A 20,753-nucleotide genomic window follows, 5' to 3' on the forward strand; every position below is an offset into this window, starting at 1 on the left:
GGGTCGACATTTGCGGCATTTTTCAGGAACGTATCCCCCACGAATGTCGGGATCCAACAGTACTTGCAAATCTTAGATTTCTTGAGTAATAATAATAGAAATGGCAAAATATATTTGCTACAAACAATTTGAATGCTTACCTGACCTCATGTACTATATTTAACATTTCTACTTACTCAGATTTTTTATGGCGTAGCCCGTAGTGCAAAGCCATCTATAACAGTGTTTGTCTGTCCATATGTATGGATGTGTGTTTGTATGTATGTCCCTCACAAACGTACACCAATCAGAGCTGAGGATCTTGTCACATGACAGGGGTGATGTGATGTCATTATGTCTGTGATGCCATTACGGCGTACGACGGCTGACTCAACACACCGCCATTTCGATTCATATGCCGTTCCGGCCGAACATATCGTGGAACCTGTCATATATCACAATCGCCATGTTTTTCCTTTACGTTTTTCATTCAGAGTGAAACACAAACAAACCGATTGTTAAAATGACCATAAAATATTGAAAGCATAGGTGTTATCGGTCTTCCAACGACACAGTATGCATCGGCCTTAGGTTTCATGCCTCACCTTCAGGCTGCTTCGGAAAAATTAGCCCAGGTTTATTAATACAGTAGTCAGTAGTGTATCGTAATACAGTAGTGTATAATCATAACATTAATAATAATGATAATAATAATGTAGTAAATATAATCGTAACACTGCAAGCTCTTTGTCGTGACTGCAAAGTTACTGGATTGAAGCGGTGTATGGTTCATAGATGACTCGATGAGAAGCGGTGTACTAAGTATCGCGGGAGTAAGGAATTCGCCTCGGTTTCTTAACACAGTAACATTGTCTTTGTAATAATAATGTTAACACTAATAATTTAGTAAATATAATCGTAAAACTGCAATCCCTTTGTTGTGACTCCAAAGTTACTGGATTGAAGTGGTGTATGGTTCATGAATGACTCAAAACATATAGAACAAGAAAAAGGGCAATCAGGGATTGCAAACCCTCGTCAGGATGTATTTTCAGTGGTTTTTAAAAGACTTTTTTGAGCTTGGACTTCCGGTCCCTCGAGCGACGGGGCTTGCTTCGATCTCTCCATGGCATCAAAGTTTGAGTGTTTTCCCGTTCGTGTCTTTGTCAGATTTCCGCTGGGTATTTTGTTGTGTATGTGTTATTGTGTGTTTCTATTTGGTTTTGGTTTTGTGGTTGTTGCAGATTTGTGTGTGATTAGTCGTCTTTTTGTTCGCGCCCCGTGCGGGCCTGGTCTCTCCAGGCTCCCTCCCTCCCCCCCCCCCCCCCCCCGTCAGTGTTTTGTGAATATGGGTTCTTTCCTCCATAGTATTTGCTTGTTTCTTTGATTTTCTTTTCTCCCCCCTACCTCTCACGAACATCTTACCCTTTGTCCAGCGTTTTGAAAACAGAACAAACAAATAAACAACAACAAAAAAAAATTCTATATTAATTCTTTCTCTACTCCCGGACACGTGCTTGTTCGCTCTCCTCCTCGTCTCGACTTGTGCCCGGCCCCCGATATCGCGTTTTTCTTCCACCTCTGCTCCTGCTTTCTCAAATCCACGTTCTCACTGAGAGACTTTTCCCAGATTGTTTTTCATGGTTTTGTTTAAATATTATTTAAATATGTTTAAACCGCAGCCGTGATGCTGACGCCGCCCCCCCCCCCCCCCCCCCCAAGAATTTCCATGTTTTAAACGTTTCCCAGTGTGGTACCCTGGATTAGAATAGGTACACCGTATCCCTGCGTGTCGTAAGAGACGACTAAGAGGGTTGGCGTCAGGAAGGGCATCCGGCCATAAAAACATTGCCTCAAAAAGAGAACCATGACAATTACAACTACATATGGGCAGGGTAAAGTCCGAAGTGGAGATCGGTTTCTGAGGTTTGGGACATGGAATGTAGGGACAATGACAGGGAGATCAGGAGAAGTGGTGGAAGTATTGGTCAGAAGAAGAGTGGACATATGTTGTGTGCAAGAGACGAGATGGAAGGGAAGTGGTGTGAGAATGGTGAAGGGGAGGCAGGGACAGAAATACAAGTTTATGTGGCAAGGGTGCCTGGAGGGCGTGAATGGTGTTGGTATCCTGTTTTCTGAGGAGTTTGTAGACAGTGTGGTGAGTGTGACTAGAGTGAGTGATAGGTTGATGATGGTGAAAATGATGATTGGAAAGCTCTTGGTGAACGTCATCTCGGGATATGCTCCGCAGGTTGGTCGAAGCGATGAAGAGAAGGACAAGTTCTGGTGTGCGATAGAGAAGCTGATGGAAAACGTGAAAGATGAGGAAGTTGTTGTGGTAGGAGGAGACCTAAATGGACATGTGGGAAGGAGTATGGATGGTTTTGACGGAGTTCATGGGGGTTACGGATATGGTGTGAGAAATGGAGAAGGTGAAAGGATTTTGGAGTTTGCTGATGGAGCTGATTTGTTGATTTGTAATACTCAGTTCCAGAAAGAGGATAATAAGCTTGTTACATACACATCAGGTGGGGCGACGACAACCGTTGACGACCTGATGGTGCGTAGGCGAGATAGGGGGCACCTCTGGGACACAAAGGTGATCCCGGGGGAGGAGGCTGTTTCACAGCACCACTTGGTTGTCTGCGACATAAGGGTGAAAGGTGCGAGGAGACCTCGGCGGGTGAAGTACCAACCGAGAATGAAGGTGTGGAGGTTGAAAGAGGTGACAGTAAGGGAGGCATTAAAAGAGAGGCTGAGTAGGGTCGAGGATGATGTGATTGAGCTTGAAAGTGGTTGGATGTCAATGAAAGCTAGTCTGTTGGGAGCTGTTGGTGAGGTATGTGGATGGACAAAAGGACCACCGAGGCACTCGGAAACATGGTGGTGGGATGATGAAGTTGGAAAGAGGATTGACGAGAAGAGGAAGAAGTTCAAGGAGTGGCAGAAGGCGAAGGGTACCGGAGCAGAAACAGCAGAGCATGAAAGTTATAAGGCAGCCAGGAAGGCTGCAAAGAAAGAGGTAGCAAAGGCGCAGGAGGCATGTAGGAAAATGTTCGGAGAACGCTTGGATTCGGAAGAGGGTCAGAAAGCAGTATTCAGGATTGCAAAGCAGATAGCGAAAGAGAGGTGTGATGTGATGGGGGTGAATTGCTTGAAGGATGATGTGGGACAAATCATTGTCGACCCAGATGGAATTAAAGGAAGATGGAAAAGATATATGGAAATGCTGTTGAATACAGAGAATGAATAGGATGGCAACATAGAGAGTAACCCAGTTTTAGGACCGGCAGAGAAGATAACTGAGAAGGAAGTTGAGGAAGCGATAAAAGCAATGAAGGGTAGAAAAGCGGGAGGGCCGACGGGAGTTGTGGGAGATATGTTGAAGGCAGCAGGAAGTTGGGGTGTGAAGAGAATGACATAGATCTGTAATCTGGTGGTGAAGGAAGGCCGCATTCCAGTGGATTGGGAACTGAGTACCCTCGTCCCTCTATACAAGAGGAAAGGTGACCCTCTGGAGTGTGGCTCGTACCGAGCGATAAAGTTATTGGAGCATGGAATGAAGGTATTGGAAAGGGTGCTGGAGAGGAGGATAAGGAAGAAAGTGAAGATCGACGAAATGCAGTTTGGATTTATGCCAGGAAGAGGAACGACAGACGTGCTTTTCATTGTGAGGCAGTTGCAGGAGAAGTACATGGAGAAGAGGAAGAAGTTGTTTCTTGGGTTTGTTGATCTGGAGAAAGCTTTCGATAGGGTCCCACGCAAAGTATTGACATGGGCATTGAGGAAGTTAGGAGTGGAGGAATGGTTGATCAGAGTACTGATGGCAATGTACAAAAGAGCGTGCACAGCTGTAAGGACGAAGGACGGGAACAGTGGTGAGTTTGAGGTGAAGGTGGGAGTGCATCAGGGGTCGGTACTAAGTCCACTACTATTTGTAGCTGTGATGGAGGTGCTGGCTCAGAACGTAAAGGAGGGTTTACCGTGGGGGTTGTTGTATGCAGATGATCTGGTGTGATTGATTGCGGAAAGTATGGATGGACTGAAGGAAAAGATGAACAAGTGGAAGGAATGTATGGAGACAAAAGGTCTGAAGGTGAGTATCAGAAAGACGAAGGTGACGGCAAGTGGTAAAGCATGTGGTGAGGTGGAAAGAACTGGGAAGTGGCCCTGTGCTGTGTGTAGGAAGGGTGTCGGAGTGAACTCCATTCAATGTACAATGTGCGCTGAGTGGGTTCATCAAAAATGTAGTGGTTTGAGAGGGTCATTAACCAGTGTGGCAGCTACATTCAAGTGTAAGGTGTGCACAGAGGGAGCTGCAGATGGAGGAAATGTTGAGTTGGATCTTGGAGACGGCGTGAACCTGGAAGGTGTGAAAACATTTTGCTACCTCGGAGACATGCTGAATGGAGAAGGTGGATCAGACTCGGCAACGGTTGCTGGAGTGAGATGTGCATGGAAGAAGTTTCGGGAACTGAGTGGCGTGCTGATGATGAGGGGAGTGTCGTTGAAGCTGAAGGGAAAGGTGTATGCTGCATGTGTGAGAAGTGTTATGATTTATGGGAGCGAGACATGGGTAATGAACGTAGAGCAGCAACGAAGGTTGGAAAGGGTGGAAATGCGAATGGTTTGACGGATGTGCGAAGTATCGTTGAGAGAGAGGAAGACAAATGATGAATTGCGAAAGATGATGGGAATAGAGCCTGTGATTGATGCTGTGAAGAGGAACAGGTTGAGATGGTTTGGTCATGTGTTGAGGAAGGATGAAAGTGACTGGTTGAGAAGAGTGATGGAAATGAATGTAGAAGGAAGTAGTGGACGGGGAAGACCGAGAAAGACTTGGCTAAAGATGGTGGAAGAAGAAATGCGGGCAAGGGGGTTAACAAAGAGAGATGCAGAAAATAGGGCAAAATGGAGAAGATTGTCATGGGGACCGCAAGGCTAACCCCCGCTCTAGTAGGGAAAATGGCCTTTAAAATGCATGTTGTGTTGTTGTTGTTGTTTAAAAGACTTTTGTGTTGAAACAAATATGGCGGCCGAACCACGTGGCCGATGACGTCATCATTATTTTTTTTCGAAGCTAATTTATTCCTAGATTATGCTCAAGAAATTTCTTCTGGATCGGATGAAGTTTTGTGCTTGTCGAATTATGACGTCATAATGGAGGCACCTATGACATCATCATTAACATATTTTATTCCCCATGGAGAGTTCTTTACAATGAGCCATGTCTCAATTTTTTCTATTCAGCGCTTTCGGAGATATAGAGGTGCAAATTTTTTCGGTTTTTCCAAGATGGCGGCCGAACCACGTGACCGATGACATCATAATTATCATTAAAAAATTCTGCAGGTGGAGTTGCACCTATGGTGAAAAATTTCCTGTCAATCGGACCAACGGTTGCAGAGAAAATCATATTTATTCTGTGCGGACAAACACAAACAAACAAACAAACAAACAAGAAGACGTCATGCGGAGCACGATACTTGCAAAATACGCCCCCCAACCCCACCCCAAGAAAAAAAAATTCCATTGATACAGCAAATTGTCCATTTCATCAAGATTAAAATTGACAATCTTGATCCAAGCTCGGATCAATATGAAGAAAAGTAACGATTTTTCAGATGAAACATTATGATTTTGGAAGGTTGACCTTGAGTTGACCTTTGACCTTTTGACCTCAAAAATAGTTTCCCTATTTAGTGACCAGATATGCAAGTCCTCTTCAAATTTCAAGTCAATTGGATGAAAATTGAGGATTTAGAAATTTGGCCTATGTTGACCTTTTGGCCTATGTTGACCTCAAAGATACTTGGTGGTTGAATTCAGTGACCAGATATACAAGTCCTCTTCAAATTTGAAGTCAATTGGATGAAAATTGAGGGTTTTAGAAATTTGGCCTATGTTGACCTCAAGAATAGTGGTGGTTGAAATCAGTGACCAGATATATATGCAAGTCCTCTTCAAATTTCAAGTCAATCGGATTAAAATTGAGGATTTTAGAAATTTGGCCTACGTTGACCTTTTGGCCTACGTTGACCTTTTGGCCTATGTTGACCTCAAGAATACTAGGTGGTTGAATTCAGTGACCAGATATGCAAGTCCTCTTCAAATTTCAAGTCAATTGGATGAAAATTGAGGATTTTCAAAATTTGGCCTATGTTGACCATTTGGCCTATGTTGACCTCAAATATACTTGGTGGTTGAATTCAGTGACCAGATATGCAAGTCCTCTTCAAATTTCAAGTCAATTGGATGAAAATTGAGGATTTTAGAAATTTGGCCTATGTTGACCTTTTGGCCTATGTTGACCTTTTGACCTATTGACCCCAAAAACAATAGGCTTCTGGATTTTGACCAACTCTACCATTTGGTGAAGTTTCGTGAAGATCGGTTGAAAATTGTGACCTGTAGGCCGGTGACAAACAAACAGACAAACAGACAGACAAACAGACACACAGAACCACAAACACAACCGATCAATATACTTTAAAAACCTTCGATTTTGCAAGTAACAAACAGACAGACAGAACCACAAACACAACCGACCAATATACTTGAAAAATCTTCGATTTTGCAAGTAACAAGAAGACGTCATGCGGAGCACGATACTTGCAAAATCCGCCCCCCACCCCCAAGAAAAAAAATTCCATTGATACAGCAAATGGTCCATTTCATCAAGATTAAAATTGACAATCTTGATAAAAGCTTGGGTCAACAGGAAGAAAAGTGACGATTTTTCAGATGAAAAATGATAATTTTGGAAGGTTGACCTTGAGTTGACCTTTGCCATTTTGACCTCAAATATAGTTAGTTTCCCTATTTAGTGGCTCAATGTGCAAATGCTGTTCAATTTTCAAGTCAATTCGATGTAAATTGAGGATTTTAGAAATTCGGCCTATGTTGACCTTTTGGCCTATGTTGACCTCAAAAATACTTGGTGGTTGAATTCAGTGACCAGATATGCAAGACCTCTTCAAATTTCAAGTCAATTGGATGAAAATTGAGGATTTTAGAAATGTGGCCTATGTTGTACTTTTGGCCCATGTTTACCTCAAATATAATTGGTGGTTGAATTCAGTGACCAGATATGCAAGTCCTCTTCAAATTTCAAGTCAATCGGATGAAAATTGAGGATTTTAGAAATTTGGCCTATGTTGACCTTGTGGCCTATGTTGACCTCAAGAATACTTGGTGGTTGAATTCAGTGACCAGATATGCAAGTCTTCTTCAAATTTCAAGTCAATTAATTGGATGAAAACTGAGGATTTTAGAAATTTGGCCTATGTTGACCTTTTGGCCTATGTTGACCTCAAATATACTTGGTGGTTGAATTCAGTGACCAGATATGCAAGTCCTCTTCAAATTTCAAGTCAATTGGATGAAAATTGAGGATTTTAGAAATTTGGCCTATGTTGACCTTTTGGCCTATGTTAACATTTTGGCCTATGTTGACCTCAAAAATACTTGGTGGTTGAATTCAGTGACCAGATATGCAAGTCCTCTTCAAATATCAAGTCAATCGGATGAAAATTGAGGATTTTAGAAATTTGGCCTATGTTGACCTTGTGGCCTATGTTGACCTCAAGAATACTTGGTGGTTGAATTCAGTGACCAGATATGCAAGTCTTCTTCAAATTTCAAGTCAATTAATTGGATGAAAATTGAGGATTTTAGAAATTTGGCCTATGTTGACCTTTTGGCCTATGTTGACCTCAAAAAAACTTGGTGGTTGAATTTAGTGACCAGATATGCATAGGCCATGGGGCATAGGGCTAAAATGTGCTCAATTTGACAATTTCGTGCAACAACGCAGGGGATTACTTAAAATTGCTATAGATGGGTTGGGGATGTGCTCCTGAACAAGAAACACCATGTCCCCAGACACCAGGGGTGCTCATTAATTTTTAACGCGCACTTGATGAAAATGCAAGTAAATATATATTCATCAACTATACGTTACTGCATTTTCTTTTATTTCTGGATAGTTTGAGGAGTAAAATGAAAAAAATTGATTGTGATATTGTTTCTAGACCTCCTTTTCACTAAAATACACCAATAAACATGATATTTTTGTATCTAGATAGTCATAGCGATAAGTTGAAAATGAATCCAATCTGAAAATATGGTCCGCCGCAGCTGAAACACATGTTGTGCCGCAAATAAATCATTTTTATTTTACTTTTTTAAAATTAACTTCTCACTTCTACCTTCTATGATCAGTTCATCTTCTTTGATTTGAAGAATGGCAATGAGTGGCAGTTGACGGCTGACTCCTTTTACTTTTTAGAAGATTCATTTTCAACTTATTTATTTAAAACAGTACAACATGTATACATTACGCATGTCATGGAAAGTGCTTGCATGATTAACAGTGTTTAAGAGTACTGTTACTTTTGCTTCGTTTCCATGTTCAATACATAATGTATACATGCCAGGATAAGGCAGACAGACATAAATAATTGAGACAATCAAATTTGTTTATGATATCCATTACATTATAATTTACATCATTGTTCAATTTACAGCTTTCAAGTTTGAGAAATTTGTACTATTAACTATATTCACAGGTATAAGGTCGAAATCATGAACACAGGACTTTCATTTAAAAAATGATTGTACTTAAGAATAAATTAATTTTATTCCTAGGAGGGGCCAGCTTCGCAAATTATGCAGAAGATATTTGTGCACTTGACCTAAAAGACACTTTAAAAATGAAGATTGATAAATTCATATGACCTCAAAAAAAGGAACTTCACCTCAATATTCTTCTTCATCAGAACCAGCTCCTTCCTCTGGCTCAGCAACTGGTTCATCGGATACAATTTCACCATTCTCGCATCCAGTGCATCTACAGAGTTCTGTACATTGCATACCAAGCTCACTGCAGCATGTTACGTCAGCCACTGACTGCACGCCATCTTTGAGTGCACGCTTACATTTTCCCTTCTTGCAGCTACAGTGTACTAGCTCCAGGATGTCATCAGGAGCAGGTGGAAGACTACACCAGTCCACTTCCAGAGAAGGTGTTCCATCAATCTCTTCAACTTTCCATCCTGATTCACTGGGAGCTGGAATTTCTGGCAGCTGTTCTAGGCAACGACGAAATATACCAGCTTGGTAATTAGCACGCATGATGTGTTTGATGAGAGAATCTCTGTTTGGTGGAAGGGATTCTCCAGCATGGACACCAAGTCGAAACTTATCATATCTGGCCTCGTTGACGGTTTCTGCTTTCTCCTGCCCATATACATGGCAAGCAAATCGCTCCAGTCTAGCAATTAGGTCATCTGATGGAGTGAATGACACCCCAAGCTCTTGAAAGGTTTCTTTGTACTTGTCATACTTAATCATTAGCTTGTAAGGTGTGACTTTCCCTTTTCCTCTGAAGGCGCTAACTGAGTCGCAACCAGTAAACGGGTGAAATCCCACAAGCGCAGATGTTACATCAGTTCCCAGCTGGCTCTGTAGAGATGTCATATCAAGAGTTCGTACCTTATCTTTGACACCGGTGTGAAACAGTAGAGGCACAGTAAACTGATGAGCACAACCTAAACTAATTATGAAGACATCAGTGTCCTGGCATTTGATGACAATTGCTGGTGAATGCGTTCTATGCGCTGTGTCAGTTTCTTGTAGCCTTTTCTGTGCATAATCGGCATGCAAGAGGATTCTGGTGTCCGCTTCCTCATGACTGCAACGAAGCTCTGGAATTACTTCTGAGACTACCATGCCATTCTCAATCCCGAGGGCATGACATAGCTCTCCATGTGCGATGTACACCTTCACATTTCTGTAAGAGTCAGGAGGGCACTGTTGCCAAACATGTAGAAGATACTCCACGAATGCTTCCTTGTTCTCACTGGCACTGAGGAACTTCTTCCATTGGATTGGTCGCTTCTGGTTGGTGTTGTCCACCTGAATCCGTATAATCTGAACTCCTGTAGCAGCACGCCGCTTTCTTTCTGCATTCTTGATGCTCATTCTTGGGTAAGTGTCAGTGACAAAATGAATCTCTTTGGAATTCTGACGTACTGCTAGCTTCACCACTTTATCAAACAAATCTTTTGCTAACAGATGAAAGGTAGCTGGTGCAGATGAACGCAATGCCTGTAGCATAGCCATACCATCTATGATCCAAACACTTTCTTGTGGAATGCTGTCCACAATCACTGTTGGCTCAGCAGATTTCTGCAGATGGTGCATGATTGAAGCCTTGTCTGTCTTCACTAAAGTTCCTAGTTCTGTTGCTATAGGTAATGGCAGCGGACCAAGGCAGTAGGTCATCATGTGGCGTAAATCAACATTACGCACCTTGGAAATAAATATCAGTCTTGCAAAAAGTTTTCTGTCTGCTTTCAAGGTGATAGTTTTCCCCTTCACTGTAGTTGTGGTTGTCTTTTTTGCCGTCTCAAACGTAGCAAGCTTCATTCGCTTTATTGGATCGAAGAAAGAGTCGTTTTCCACCTGTAGACGATCTTTGCAAAACAAAGTAAAGCTCTTAGTACCTTTATCATAAGCTTCCAGTAGGTCTTCTTGTATCTTGTCGGATGCTACAACGCCTGAAGACAGATGAATCAGCTCATTACCGTCAACTTCAAATGGATTGACCATACTTCGTATTGTGTTGACGACAGCTTCAACATCTTGTTCGTCACGTCTGACGCGAGTTTGATCAAGGTCTTTCCTGGATCTTGCTTGGTTTTCCTTCCCAGCCATTTCCTTACACTTATTGGTGATAGCTGAGCACTCATGTTGTGTAAGTAGCCATCGCAGGACAGCCCCATGGTTAGTAGTGAAACCAATCAATCCTCCCTTTGTTTTAGCATCCCTGTTGCATGTCTGCTCAATGCACATGTCGCACTCTATTTGAGCGAAACCATATTCCTCTTGACGTTGGACAGCAAACTCTCCATCAGCTAATGCCACATAAGCCGAGAAGTGAGTTTCAGGCAGATCGCACATTTCAAGGTAGTAAGCTGATAGATACCGTGAATAGTTTGGCCTATCGTAGGCAAACATCCAGGGGAGGATCTTCCTCACAATGCACAAGTGGAGTTCCCAATTCCCTGTCCTTGTAGCTCTAGTGAGAAGCATCACATTCTCAACACAGTCAATATAGTCAGACCAAAATGCAAATGTTGGACACTCCAAGCTCTTCTTCTCAATGAAAGCCTCAAACGATGACACTAGGTCCTTGAAAGAGTCGCTGTCTATGGCATCAGATATCTCCTTCTTGTTGTATCTTAAATGCAGCCTGTTCATGACATCAGTTGCTTTTGTCTGTTCTTCTTCACTAACACTGTCGAAGTAGGCTTCCCACTGCAAATACCTCAGAGCATCATGCATTAATTTATGCGCTCTCATGCTTCGATTGTAGTGATGGCCATTCATTACGCCTACAATTGATCCCTCTGCAATGACACCAGCCTCAATAAGAATATCTGAGAGCCCTGCATCTTTGAACCGCTTGCCTATGCAAGCAAGATACGTCATCTTTGTATGGAACATCCCTAGACGAATGACTATCCTCTTCTTGAATACATCATTGCACCAACGTATTTGTTGGGCCTTTGCATAAATTGCCTGGTCAAAGACGAGTACCACTACATACTGTTCAAGATTATCTGCATACTGGAGAGACCTGATTAGAATAGTCTGGACAGTGTCCATCTCAGTTGGGCTGGCATTTAGAACTGGGAGATATCCGACTACAGACTTGACTGGATACATTGTAGTTAGGAATGTATTAAACCCTGTCCATCCAGGAATGCCATCAAATTTGTACTTCAACATGTTGTATGCCATGTCTTGACTGCTGGCTTGGTCTTTAGCAGGTTCATGATTGTTCTGGTCAACATCTACTGTGGTACCAAGGCAGGGAGGTCCCCTTTTCTTCCCATATCCCATGAATGGACAGATTTCAGTGGGAGGAGCTTGAATTGTTCTTTGCCTGGTCCTTTTCAAAGATGGTGTTGTAGAAATCTCTACAGGTAATTCACTTGGTCTTTGTATCATTATACCATTAGTACTGTGCGTAGTCCCCTTGCCAGACAGTGTTTCTTCCCCGAAATCTATATTATCCCAGACTATAGTGGTGAATTTCCCCCTCTGTATATCAGGTGGTAAGTTCATATCCCCCATGCTGATTTGGCGCTGTGCAAGAGCTGTATTGTACTCCATTAAGGTTGTCTGTGAAATGCAATGCCCTAGCCCATTTATAATCCCTATTACGCTGGCGGAACCTGTCAGGTGGCGGATCGCGGTTGCTACTGCATAATGCTTTGGCATGGGTCGTTTTCCTTTTGAGGCCAAGAAAATTATATCTTGCGAAATTGATAGCAGCCTTCTTTGTTTGTCATCTGGAACTTCTACAAAGTCTGCACCATCCGGCTCACTGGATACACCTATCAGCCAAGCAAGGAAGTTGAACAGTTGAAAAGGAACCTCTGCCTTTACTTTATCTTCTGTTAGGTCGTCAGAAGTAGGTGGCCATGGTGGTGGTGAAGATGGCTTATTGGAGACAGCAGCCTTTATGATAAGTGCAGCGCTATACAGCATGCGTAAGTCGTCATTTGTGGGTGGTACTTTGGATTCTGAAACAGTTGGTATACTCTCCTCTTCATTATCTGTGCTGTCATCTGTTAAACTCCCTGCTGTATCGTCTACCAAGTCCTCGGCCAAATCTTCTGCTGATAGACACTCACTAAACACAATGTCACTCATGTTTCTACTTTTGGCTTTGATGAAGACTAACTGTGGAAAGCTTTTCTGTAGTCGCGTCTTCAGATGCCATGTTCGATATGGTGCATCGATGCCGCTGACATCTTTAATGGCGCGGATAAATATCTTATTGAGTTTACTCAATGTAAGAATTTCTTTGCCTATAATTAGACGCTTTCTGATGGTGTTTTGGCTGAATTTGTCAAAAGCATCAATATAGCCATTTTGAACTGGGGTCAATGGCTTGCCAGGTTTACTCAAAAATCTTGTGTAGTTCTTGTAGCAGCCATGATGGTACTGAAGCTCCCTGGCAACCAAGTCCTCCCCTTCTATTTGATGCAGCATTTGTACATCCTCTTTTGCTTTTGCAGCCTTTAGAAGTTGACCTCCACTGATGAGTTCACATTTTACTAGCCTTACCATTGACCTCTTTCCTGAGATGTGACTGCGCTTGTATTGGTTGCTATGGCAGAAAATGCACTCTTCAGGAAACATATGTCGCCTGCTCCAATCTCTTTGGCTGCTGTTTGCATCTGAGGAACGCAACATTCTCTTTCTGCTGGGCTCTCCACTGCTTTTACTAAACTAACTACAACTGGACCATCGTCAAGTTCGTTCATGTCTGTCCCGGCATCTGCATTAAACAGAAGGAAGAAACAAATTTTGAGTGATTAGAATTTAACTTTTTTTCAACAAATATGAAACATGTAGTTATTTTCTTCCTACCTACCAACCATTGAATTATTGTCTAAACATAAATATACACAATTGTTTTCATTTTTTTTCTTCCAGTTACTTGTATACCCAATTTTTTTCTGACAATATATTTAAAAATATATATAATACAACAATTATATTTTTGTTTGGCCTTTAGGATATCATGGGATGGAACGTGCAATTTGATGCAACAATAAAAACTTGTGCCATCTCACGTTGGTATTTGCCCCAAATAAAGCCGGCAGCATCATCCATGCATTGCCAAAATAGCGGTCACACTCAAAGTAACTGTGCAAGTAAACATTTGCACCTTAAAAGTATACATGCACACTGTGCACAAAAAATTGTCGATAGCTCCGCCGTCTTCCTGGATTTTTTGAGAAACTGTTTAGAACAAAGTCCACATGTTATTTTTTTAAATTGTCGATAGCTCCGACGTCTTCAAGGATTTCTCGGGAACTGTTAAAAACAAAGTGGGGTTTTTTTTCCGCCACCAAGACGGCAAAGTGTTTTTTCATATCTAATGTATTTCATTGATATTCAGTTGTTGTTTTTCTACTCAGATCAGTGAGTAAATTTTCTTTTTTGCCTCAATACAATAGTAGGTGACGTTTTTTTTCTTCAAAAAACTTCCATGTCCCCCCCCCCCCCCCCAAGAATCTATTGGTGCATCCCTTGTTATACATTTGTACACGCTTTGCTAGTAAAAATATTAATGACCATGACCACCGCGCAAAAAAACAACAACAAAACAAAAATACAAAATAAAAATAAACTCAACATGTGTTTATTGTTTATAATTATAGAGTTTAAAATTTTGCAAACATCTGTCTTTTTTAGTAACAAATATCAAATCATGGTTTTTTTAACAACTTCTCCGACAAGGTAAACATACTTTTTATTACCATCATTTACAGGACAGTAAGAAGTACCTACCGTACAATTTAGTAAAAATGTGTAGTCTACATGTACAAAATTATTTCTTAATTCTTTGTGGATCCTAAAAACTGTAATGAGGTGTGACATGAGCCTGATGACATAAACCACAATATCCCCACATATCATGATACTATTACTAAAGTAAAAGAGCATGCTTGCAATAGTACGATTTGTATTATAAATTGTAGTCTTGAAATAGATAAACAAAATCATAAAATGTACATTTCATCATGCATGACTTGCTGAGTCTGCTGTACATTTGTCAATTGAATTTGAAGATACTACTCTTCTAAGGCCAACTCCAAATCTTCCGGAACTTGTTACTAACTTGCTTGAATCAAGCATGATGATTTATTTGATCATGATATATGGCAATGTAATGTGAATTCTATCATCACGATCAGATTCTATCATCATGATCATGTCTATGTTTGCAGAACAATTGAAACTTTTGGCTAAACTTAAAGCTTACTAAAAAAATTACTACATAATCATATTAACTTACCATGAGATGTAGATGTTTCGGTCTTTTTCTCCTTCAGCCTGTTCACTTTACTGATGTCACAAAAGCGACGTGAACAATCATAATGGTAGCCAATGTTGGGATTTTCTGGTTTGGCTTCAATGCAGGATTGTGTATCGGCAAAATCAAGCCCCAGCTTTACCGCACAGTCGGCCAGTAAATCGCGTTCTTTACAGTCATAGAGCAACCATTTACTCGCAAATTCAACAAAGCGGGCCCAGTTTTTATCATTTAATTGAATGAAATTGCTTTTAGTTTTATGGACAACATGCATCACGCAAAATTTGGACGAAAATTGAACAGGTTTTCCTGTCACTGCCGAAGCAATGGGCGTCGCCATCTTGGTTTGTCAGCTACCGAACGGAGCTTAGTATGAGCTGCGTGATTGGCCAATTACGGCACCTGACGTATCTGGAGCGCTCATTCGCTGAATTTATCACGTGAACAACCTTGTCCGCGAATTTTAAACCTGATTTTTTTTATCGAAATTCTTTCTTTATTTGTATTTTAATGTGCAGGTATATTTATTGGGGACATTATTATATCGAATGGAACGAATATTTTGCTGATTTTCATGAATAAATCAAGTAATCCCCATTCCTGTTGCACGAAAAAGTGGATTTTAATGGTATGCCCCATGGCCTAGCAAGTCCTCTTCAGATTTCAAGTCAATCGGATGAAAATTGAGGATTTTAGAAATTTAGCAAAGTTGGTGACCTTTGGCCTATGTTGACCCTTTGACCTATTGACCCTAAAAACAATAGGCTTCTGGCTTTTGACCAACTCTATCATTTGGTGAAGTTTCGTGAAGATCGGTTGAAAATTGTGACCTGTAGGCCGGTGACAAACAAACAGACAAACAGACAGACAAACAAACAGACAAACAGACAGACAGACAAACAAACAGACAGACAGAACCACAAACACAACCGACCAATATACTTGAAAAATCTTCGATTTTGCAAGTAACAAACAGCCAGACATAACCACAAACACAACCCACCAATATACTTGAAAAATCTTCGATTTTGCAAGTAACAAACAGCCAGACATAACCACAAACACAACCGACCAATATACTTGAAAAATCTTCGATTTTGCAAGTAACAAACAGCCAGACATAACCACAAACACAACCCACCAATATACTTGAAAAATCTTCGATTTTGCAAGTAACAAACAGCCAGACATAACCACAAACACAACCGACCAATATACTTGAAAAATCTTCGATTTTGCAAGTAACAAACAAACGGACTCAAATGCAATACCCTCTCCTCTGGCGAGGGTAATAAACCAGTGTCTTAATGCAATCTCTTCACTTCCATGCTGACAGACAGCTTAGAGATTTACAGAACTTAAAAATTAATCCTTACATTATTTGCTAACTGTTATTCCCACCCAGATCATACGATACTCTTCAAATAAAGCAGGGGTGGGGAACCTTTTTCCTGTCGAGGGCCATTTCGATTTTTAGAACATCCTTCGAGGGCCATGCTAAATTATTGAATACATATATCGGACTCACCTAATGCGATGGCTGGAACTGTTTCTCTTTGGCGAGGTGTTTGGTGTCAGGTGGTAGTGATGATGATGCTACTCGCAGCTGGTTTTGCAGGTTTGGATCAGTCAGTCTTGAGCGAAACCGAGTCTTTGCCAGAGTCAGTTTTGAAAAGAACTGCTCACAGCTGTAGGTCGTCCCAAACAGTGATGCAAACTTCAGTGCATGTCTCCTCAGAATGGGAAAATCCTCAGCACGTACATACAGTTTGTAGAACTCGAGCAAAGGGAGGACAAATCTCACACTCTTACTATGTCTCTCCGAAAAGATCGACTGGACAACCCTCCCATCTACTTTCTCAACAATCCTCTCCAAGAAGTTCTGTCGCTCAAGCTTTTGGGTCTCACTATCTGCCATGATCTTTCTTGGGAAAACCACATTTCCAAGCTGGCCTCCAAAGCCAGTCGCCGACTGGGCATCCTCCGTCGTGCGAAGTCCTTCCTCGGCACACCTGAGCTCCTCACCACATACAAGGCTTTCATCCGCAGCTCAATGGAATACTGTTCTCCCCTATGGGCCGGTGCTCCTGCCTCACACCTAGCTCGGCTTCACGCTGTTGAAACCAAAGCTTTCAGAATTATTGGAATCTCCCGCGATGAAGCTATCTCTGAGGGCCTTTCACTCACTCACCGCAGGCAGGTAGGTGGTCTTTCTGTCTTCTACCGACTCCTCTCCGGCCTTGCACCCCCAGCTCTCTCTGTGCTCTGTCCCCCAAATATTCCTACAGGTCGCACAAGATCTGCCAGCAACCCTCTGATGGTTAAACTGCCGAAATCTCGGCTGTCTGCTCACCTTCACTCTTTCATACCTCTTTTCCCCTGCCTCTGGAACAAACTCCCTCACTCCCTTCAATCCCACTCCTCCCTCCAGGTCTTTAAAACAGCTGTTCACCACCATCTCTTATCTTCCCCCATCCAAAACCTTGATCTTTTCTACCCCCGCGAATTCACCCCAGATCCACCTTGTTTGAAATTCCAACTTCTTTCCTGGAAGTCCTGGCAGTGTCCATATGTTTTATACCTCTCCCACCCCCCTTCCGATGCCCCCCCTTCCCATGCCCCCCCCTCCCCAAAGCCCTTTCCCTCTCACAGATCTCTCGATGTCTCCATGTCTCTCAGTCCCTGCTCTCAAATGTTGTGTTTGTGTCCTTCCCCCTCTCTCCCCATCTTGTCTACTGCTCCCGATGTTATATGTTTTATGTGTCGGTTTGTCTTTCTGTGTGATTAATGTTCGCTCTTTCACGAGCCTCGATGTTGTATACAAAAAAAAAAAGAAAAAAAAAAAAGCTTTTTTTTTTTATAGATAGATGAATTGCCTCGCGGGCCGGATCAAACGGTCTCGCGGGCCATATACGGCCCGGAAGCCGGAGGTTCCCCACCCCAGAAATAAAGTATCAAACAAGCCCGGCTACGCCGCTGTTAGACTTTCGGTCTTGTTTTTTTACAATTTCTTAAATTGGGTACATTTTTGTGACCCCCCTGTGTTTGAAAAACTTTGGGATATTGGTGTAGAAAGTAATTATGAAATTCTGGTTTGTTAACCTTTTATCATGTCTTCATTTATCTCTATGTTTTGACAGAATTGCTTCTTGATGTGCCACTATCTGAGTCCATTTTATTGCGCGAAGATAAGACAAATGCAAAGATGCCAGCATTTTCACCAATGCTGGACCGTTCCATCAAGTGGCCACTAAGAACAGTGCCTCCCACTTTCAAGGTGGCCCGCAAAAACGTGAGCGATGGAAAGATCAAGAGTATGGCAGCAAAACCAAAACGTGCACCGTTGGGTCACAGCAAGAACAATGTGGTGAAAAGCAATGCTACTGAAAGTGGAAGAGTAGTCAGCAAAGAATACACACCATGTGTGATTTGTGGCAAAAAGTTCATACAACTGATAAATTTGAAAAAGCACATGCTGTCGGTCCACAAAGATCGTGCACACCCATGCAAGGTAAGACTCTTTATTGTTGTTGCCATGCACACGCGAAGCAAAAAGCAGGGTTAAGCAATTGATTCACTTCTGTCTGTCCTTCGGTCAACAAACGAAAGTTTATGACCGAGGAACAACTTGATTCAAGTTGAATGTAATATTTTGAAGACAGGTCTGCCGTTTTACCATATTTTGGCTCTGAATTTGTCCCAATCGCACATGCGCAGAGAGGAGTGAGATAACTTTTTTGCTCTGTCTGCTTGCCTGCATGTCAGTTAAACAAAATTGAAAATAATTCCAAACAGGAAACACTGTTTTGAAGGATGTCATGAAGGACACAAACAACAGGCACGAATAATTAATGTAACGTGTTAAATGAGGGGGTGTATAAGATGCTGCATCAATGGCGGTAAAATTCCTGAATTTATTTTTTCCACAACCTTTAAAACCACCTTAGAGGCCATTTTTCCCCGCAGAGCAGGGGTTGGCCTTTTTTGGGAACCGTGGTCCCCTTTTTGAAGCAATGTTTTAAGGCCGGATGCCCTTCCTGCCGCCAACCCTGTTGGTCGCCTCTTGCGACACACATGGAATTACCAGTGAACTGGTGCTCAATTTGCCGACCTCGGAAGGATGACGGGCTGAGTCAACCCCCTAGGCGTTAATTCAGCGATCGACCGGGATTCGAACCCAGGATCCTAGGATCCCAACCCGGCACCCTAACCGCTAAGCCAACACCAGGCTTTTTCCACAACCTTTAAAAATCGTTATTTTATTTCAATTGTATTATATACTTGAACATCGTAGAACACAAATCGACTTTTTGACATCTTCAATACCCTTTCATTTAGTAATACTTTGACAAAATATTACGGCATTTTATGTTGTCACAACCACTCAAATTTGCAGCTCATATTCCTGCACATGTCCTTGACCGAATTGGGAACCAATTGCTTGTTTTCTGCAAAACTAATAAACCTCCTCAGCATTTCTCCATGGTTCTGCATTTCCTGATCTTGGTACCAAAACTGCTCATCATATAAAGCAGTGTCATGAAAATATGGATGACACCAAACATCTTGGTTCCAAGCTATCCAACGTTACAAGTACAAATATTGATGGGCTTAACACTCATTTCATGGATGAACATCTCACACAAGTGAGAATGGTAGCAACATGACTCCACATTAACACATGGAACACAAAAATGATAACCCACCAGATTTTCTTCAAATTATGTACAATTGTAAATTCGCTAGAAATATCCTCAGAAACAGTTTCCAAAATACAGTGGAAAACCATAGAGACCTTGCAGTAATTACCTCCACCAAAAGGTTATGTTTTCGAAGGTGGACTGAGGTTGTGTTTTCGCCCCTGTCTGTTTGTTTGTGAGCAGGTTATCTCAAAAGGTTATGGACGGATTTGGATGACATTTGGTGGACAGATTGATTGGGTTTGTGCCAAGGACGAATTTATTAGATTTTGGTGAAGATCCGGATCCAGATACTTTAATTTTATAAGTTATTCTTTCTCATTGGGTGATTGGGCCAAAAACCATATGTAGCATGATATCTCAAAGTTATGGACGGATTTGGACAACTTGGTGGACAGGTTGGGTGTGTGACAAGAACAAGACGATTAGATTTTGGTTGAGGTCCGGATCCAGATCCAGATCCAGATCCTGCTTATCAGTGGGATATAAAACTTAAACTTTTCCACTTTGTGGAGGTATGCGCTCGACTGAGAGCTGTTATAGTTTAATAGTTTTCTCCAGCATAACAGGTGTGAGCCTCTCTGATCCTAAACCCATAGACAATACACTTTTCCTTCTGAACAGTAATCTTCATTGAAAGCTGTTTGTTGTTTTGGACTGGTATGTTTTTGCATCTTTGTATAAACTCAAAGGTATAATCATCAAGTTGATCGCTTTCCTCTATTTGCAGGTATGTGACCGCTTTTTCATGGGGACATACAAATTGAAAATCCACATGCGCTCACATACAGGGGAGCGGCCCTATTCTTGCAATAGGTGTGGCTGCACTTTCAAATGGTTGGGGAATTTAAAGCGTCATGAAGTCAGCAAGCATAAAGGTATGTACCGTATTTTTTGGCATATATCCATACCTTTTCCCCAAAAGGCCGGACCTTGACTTGTACTCAGAATTGACTTGTCCATTTTAAAACATTGAATTGCATAAATGGAAAAAAAACAACCAAAGTTCATTCATTTCATGCTTTATTTCAAACATTCAACATTTGAAACAAATTAACCTAAGAATAAGAACAAGATATCTGCCATGAGAGTATACAGTGCATTCAGAAAGTATTCAGACCCCTTCACTTTTTTCACATTTTGTTATGTTGCAGCCTTATGCTGAAATCTTT

The 20,753-nt window shown here is 41.7% G+C and overlaps 1 protein-coding gene across 1 annotated transcript in view; it reads left to right on the forward strand.

Annotated features, from left to right (window-relative positions):
* Positions 1–20,753, forward strand: part of LOC137425427 (uncharacterized) — a 60,246-nt gene that overhangs the window by 26,164 nt on the left and 13,329 nt on the right. The window contains exons 6-7 of the mRNA XM_078773710.1: positions 18,022–18,392; positions 20,312–20,459. Coding sequence (XP_078629836.1) covers positions 18,022–18,392; positions 20,312–20,459 — 519 coding nt within the window. The remainder of the gene's footprint in view (positions 1–18,021; positions 18,393–20,311; positions 20,460–20,753) is intronic.

Source organism: Myxine glutinosa, chromosome 1, assembly GCF_964187855.1.
Source record: "Myxine glutinosa chromosome 1, kmMyxGlut1.1, whole genome shotgun sequence".
NCBI lineage: Eukaryota > Metazoa > Chordata > Myxini > Myxiniformes > Myxinidae > Myxine > Myxine glutinosa.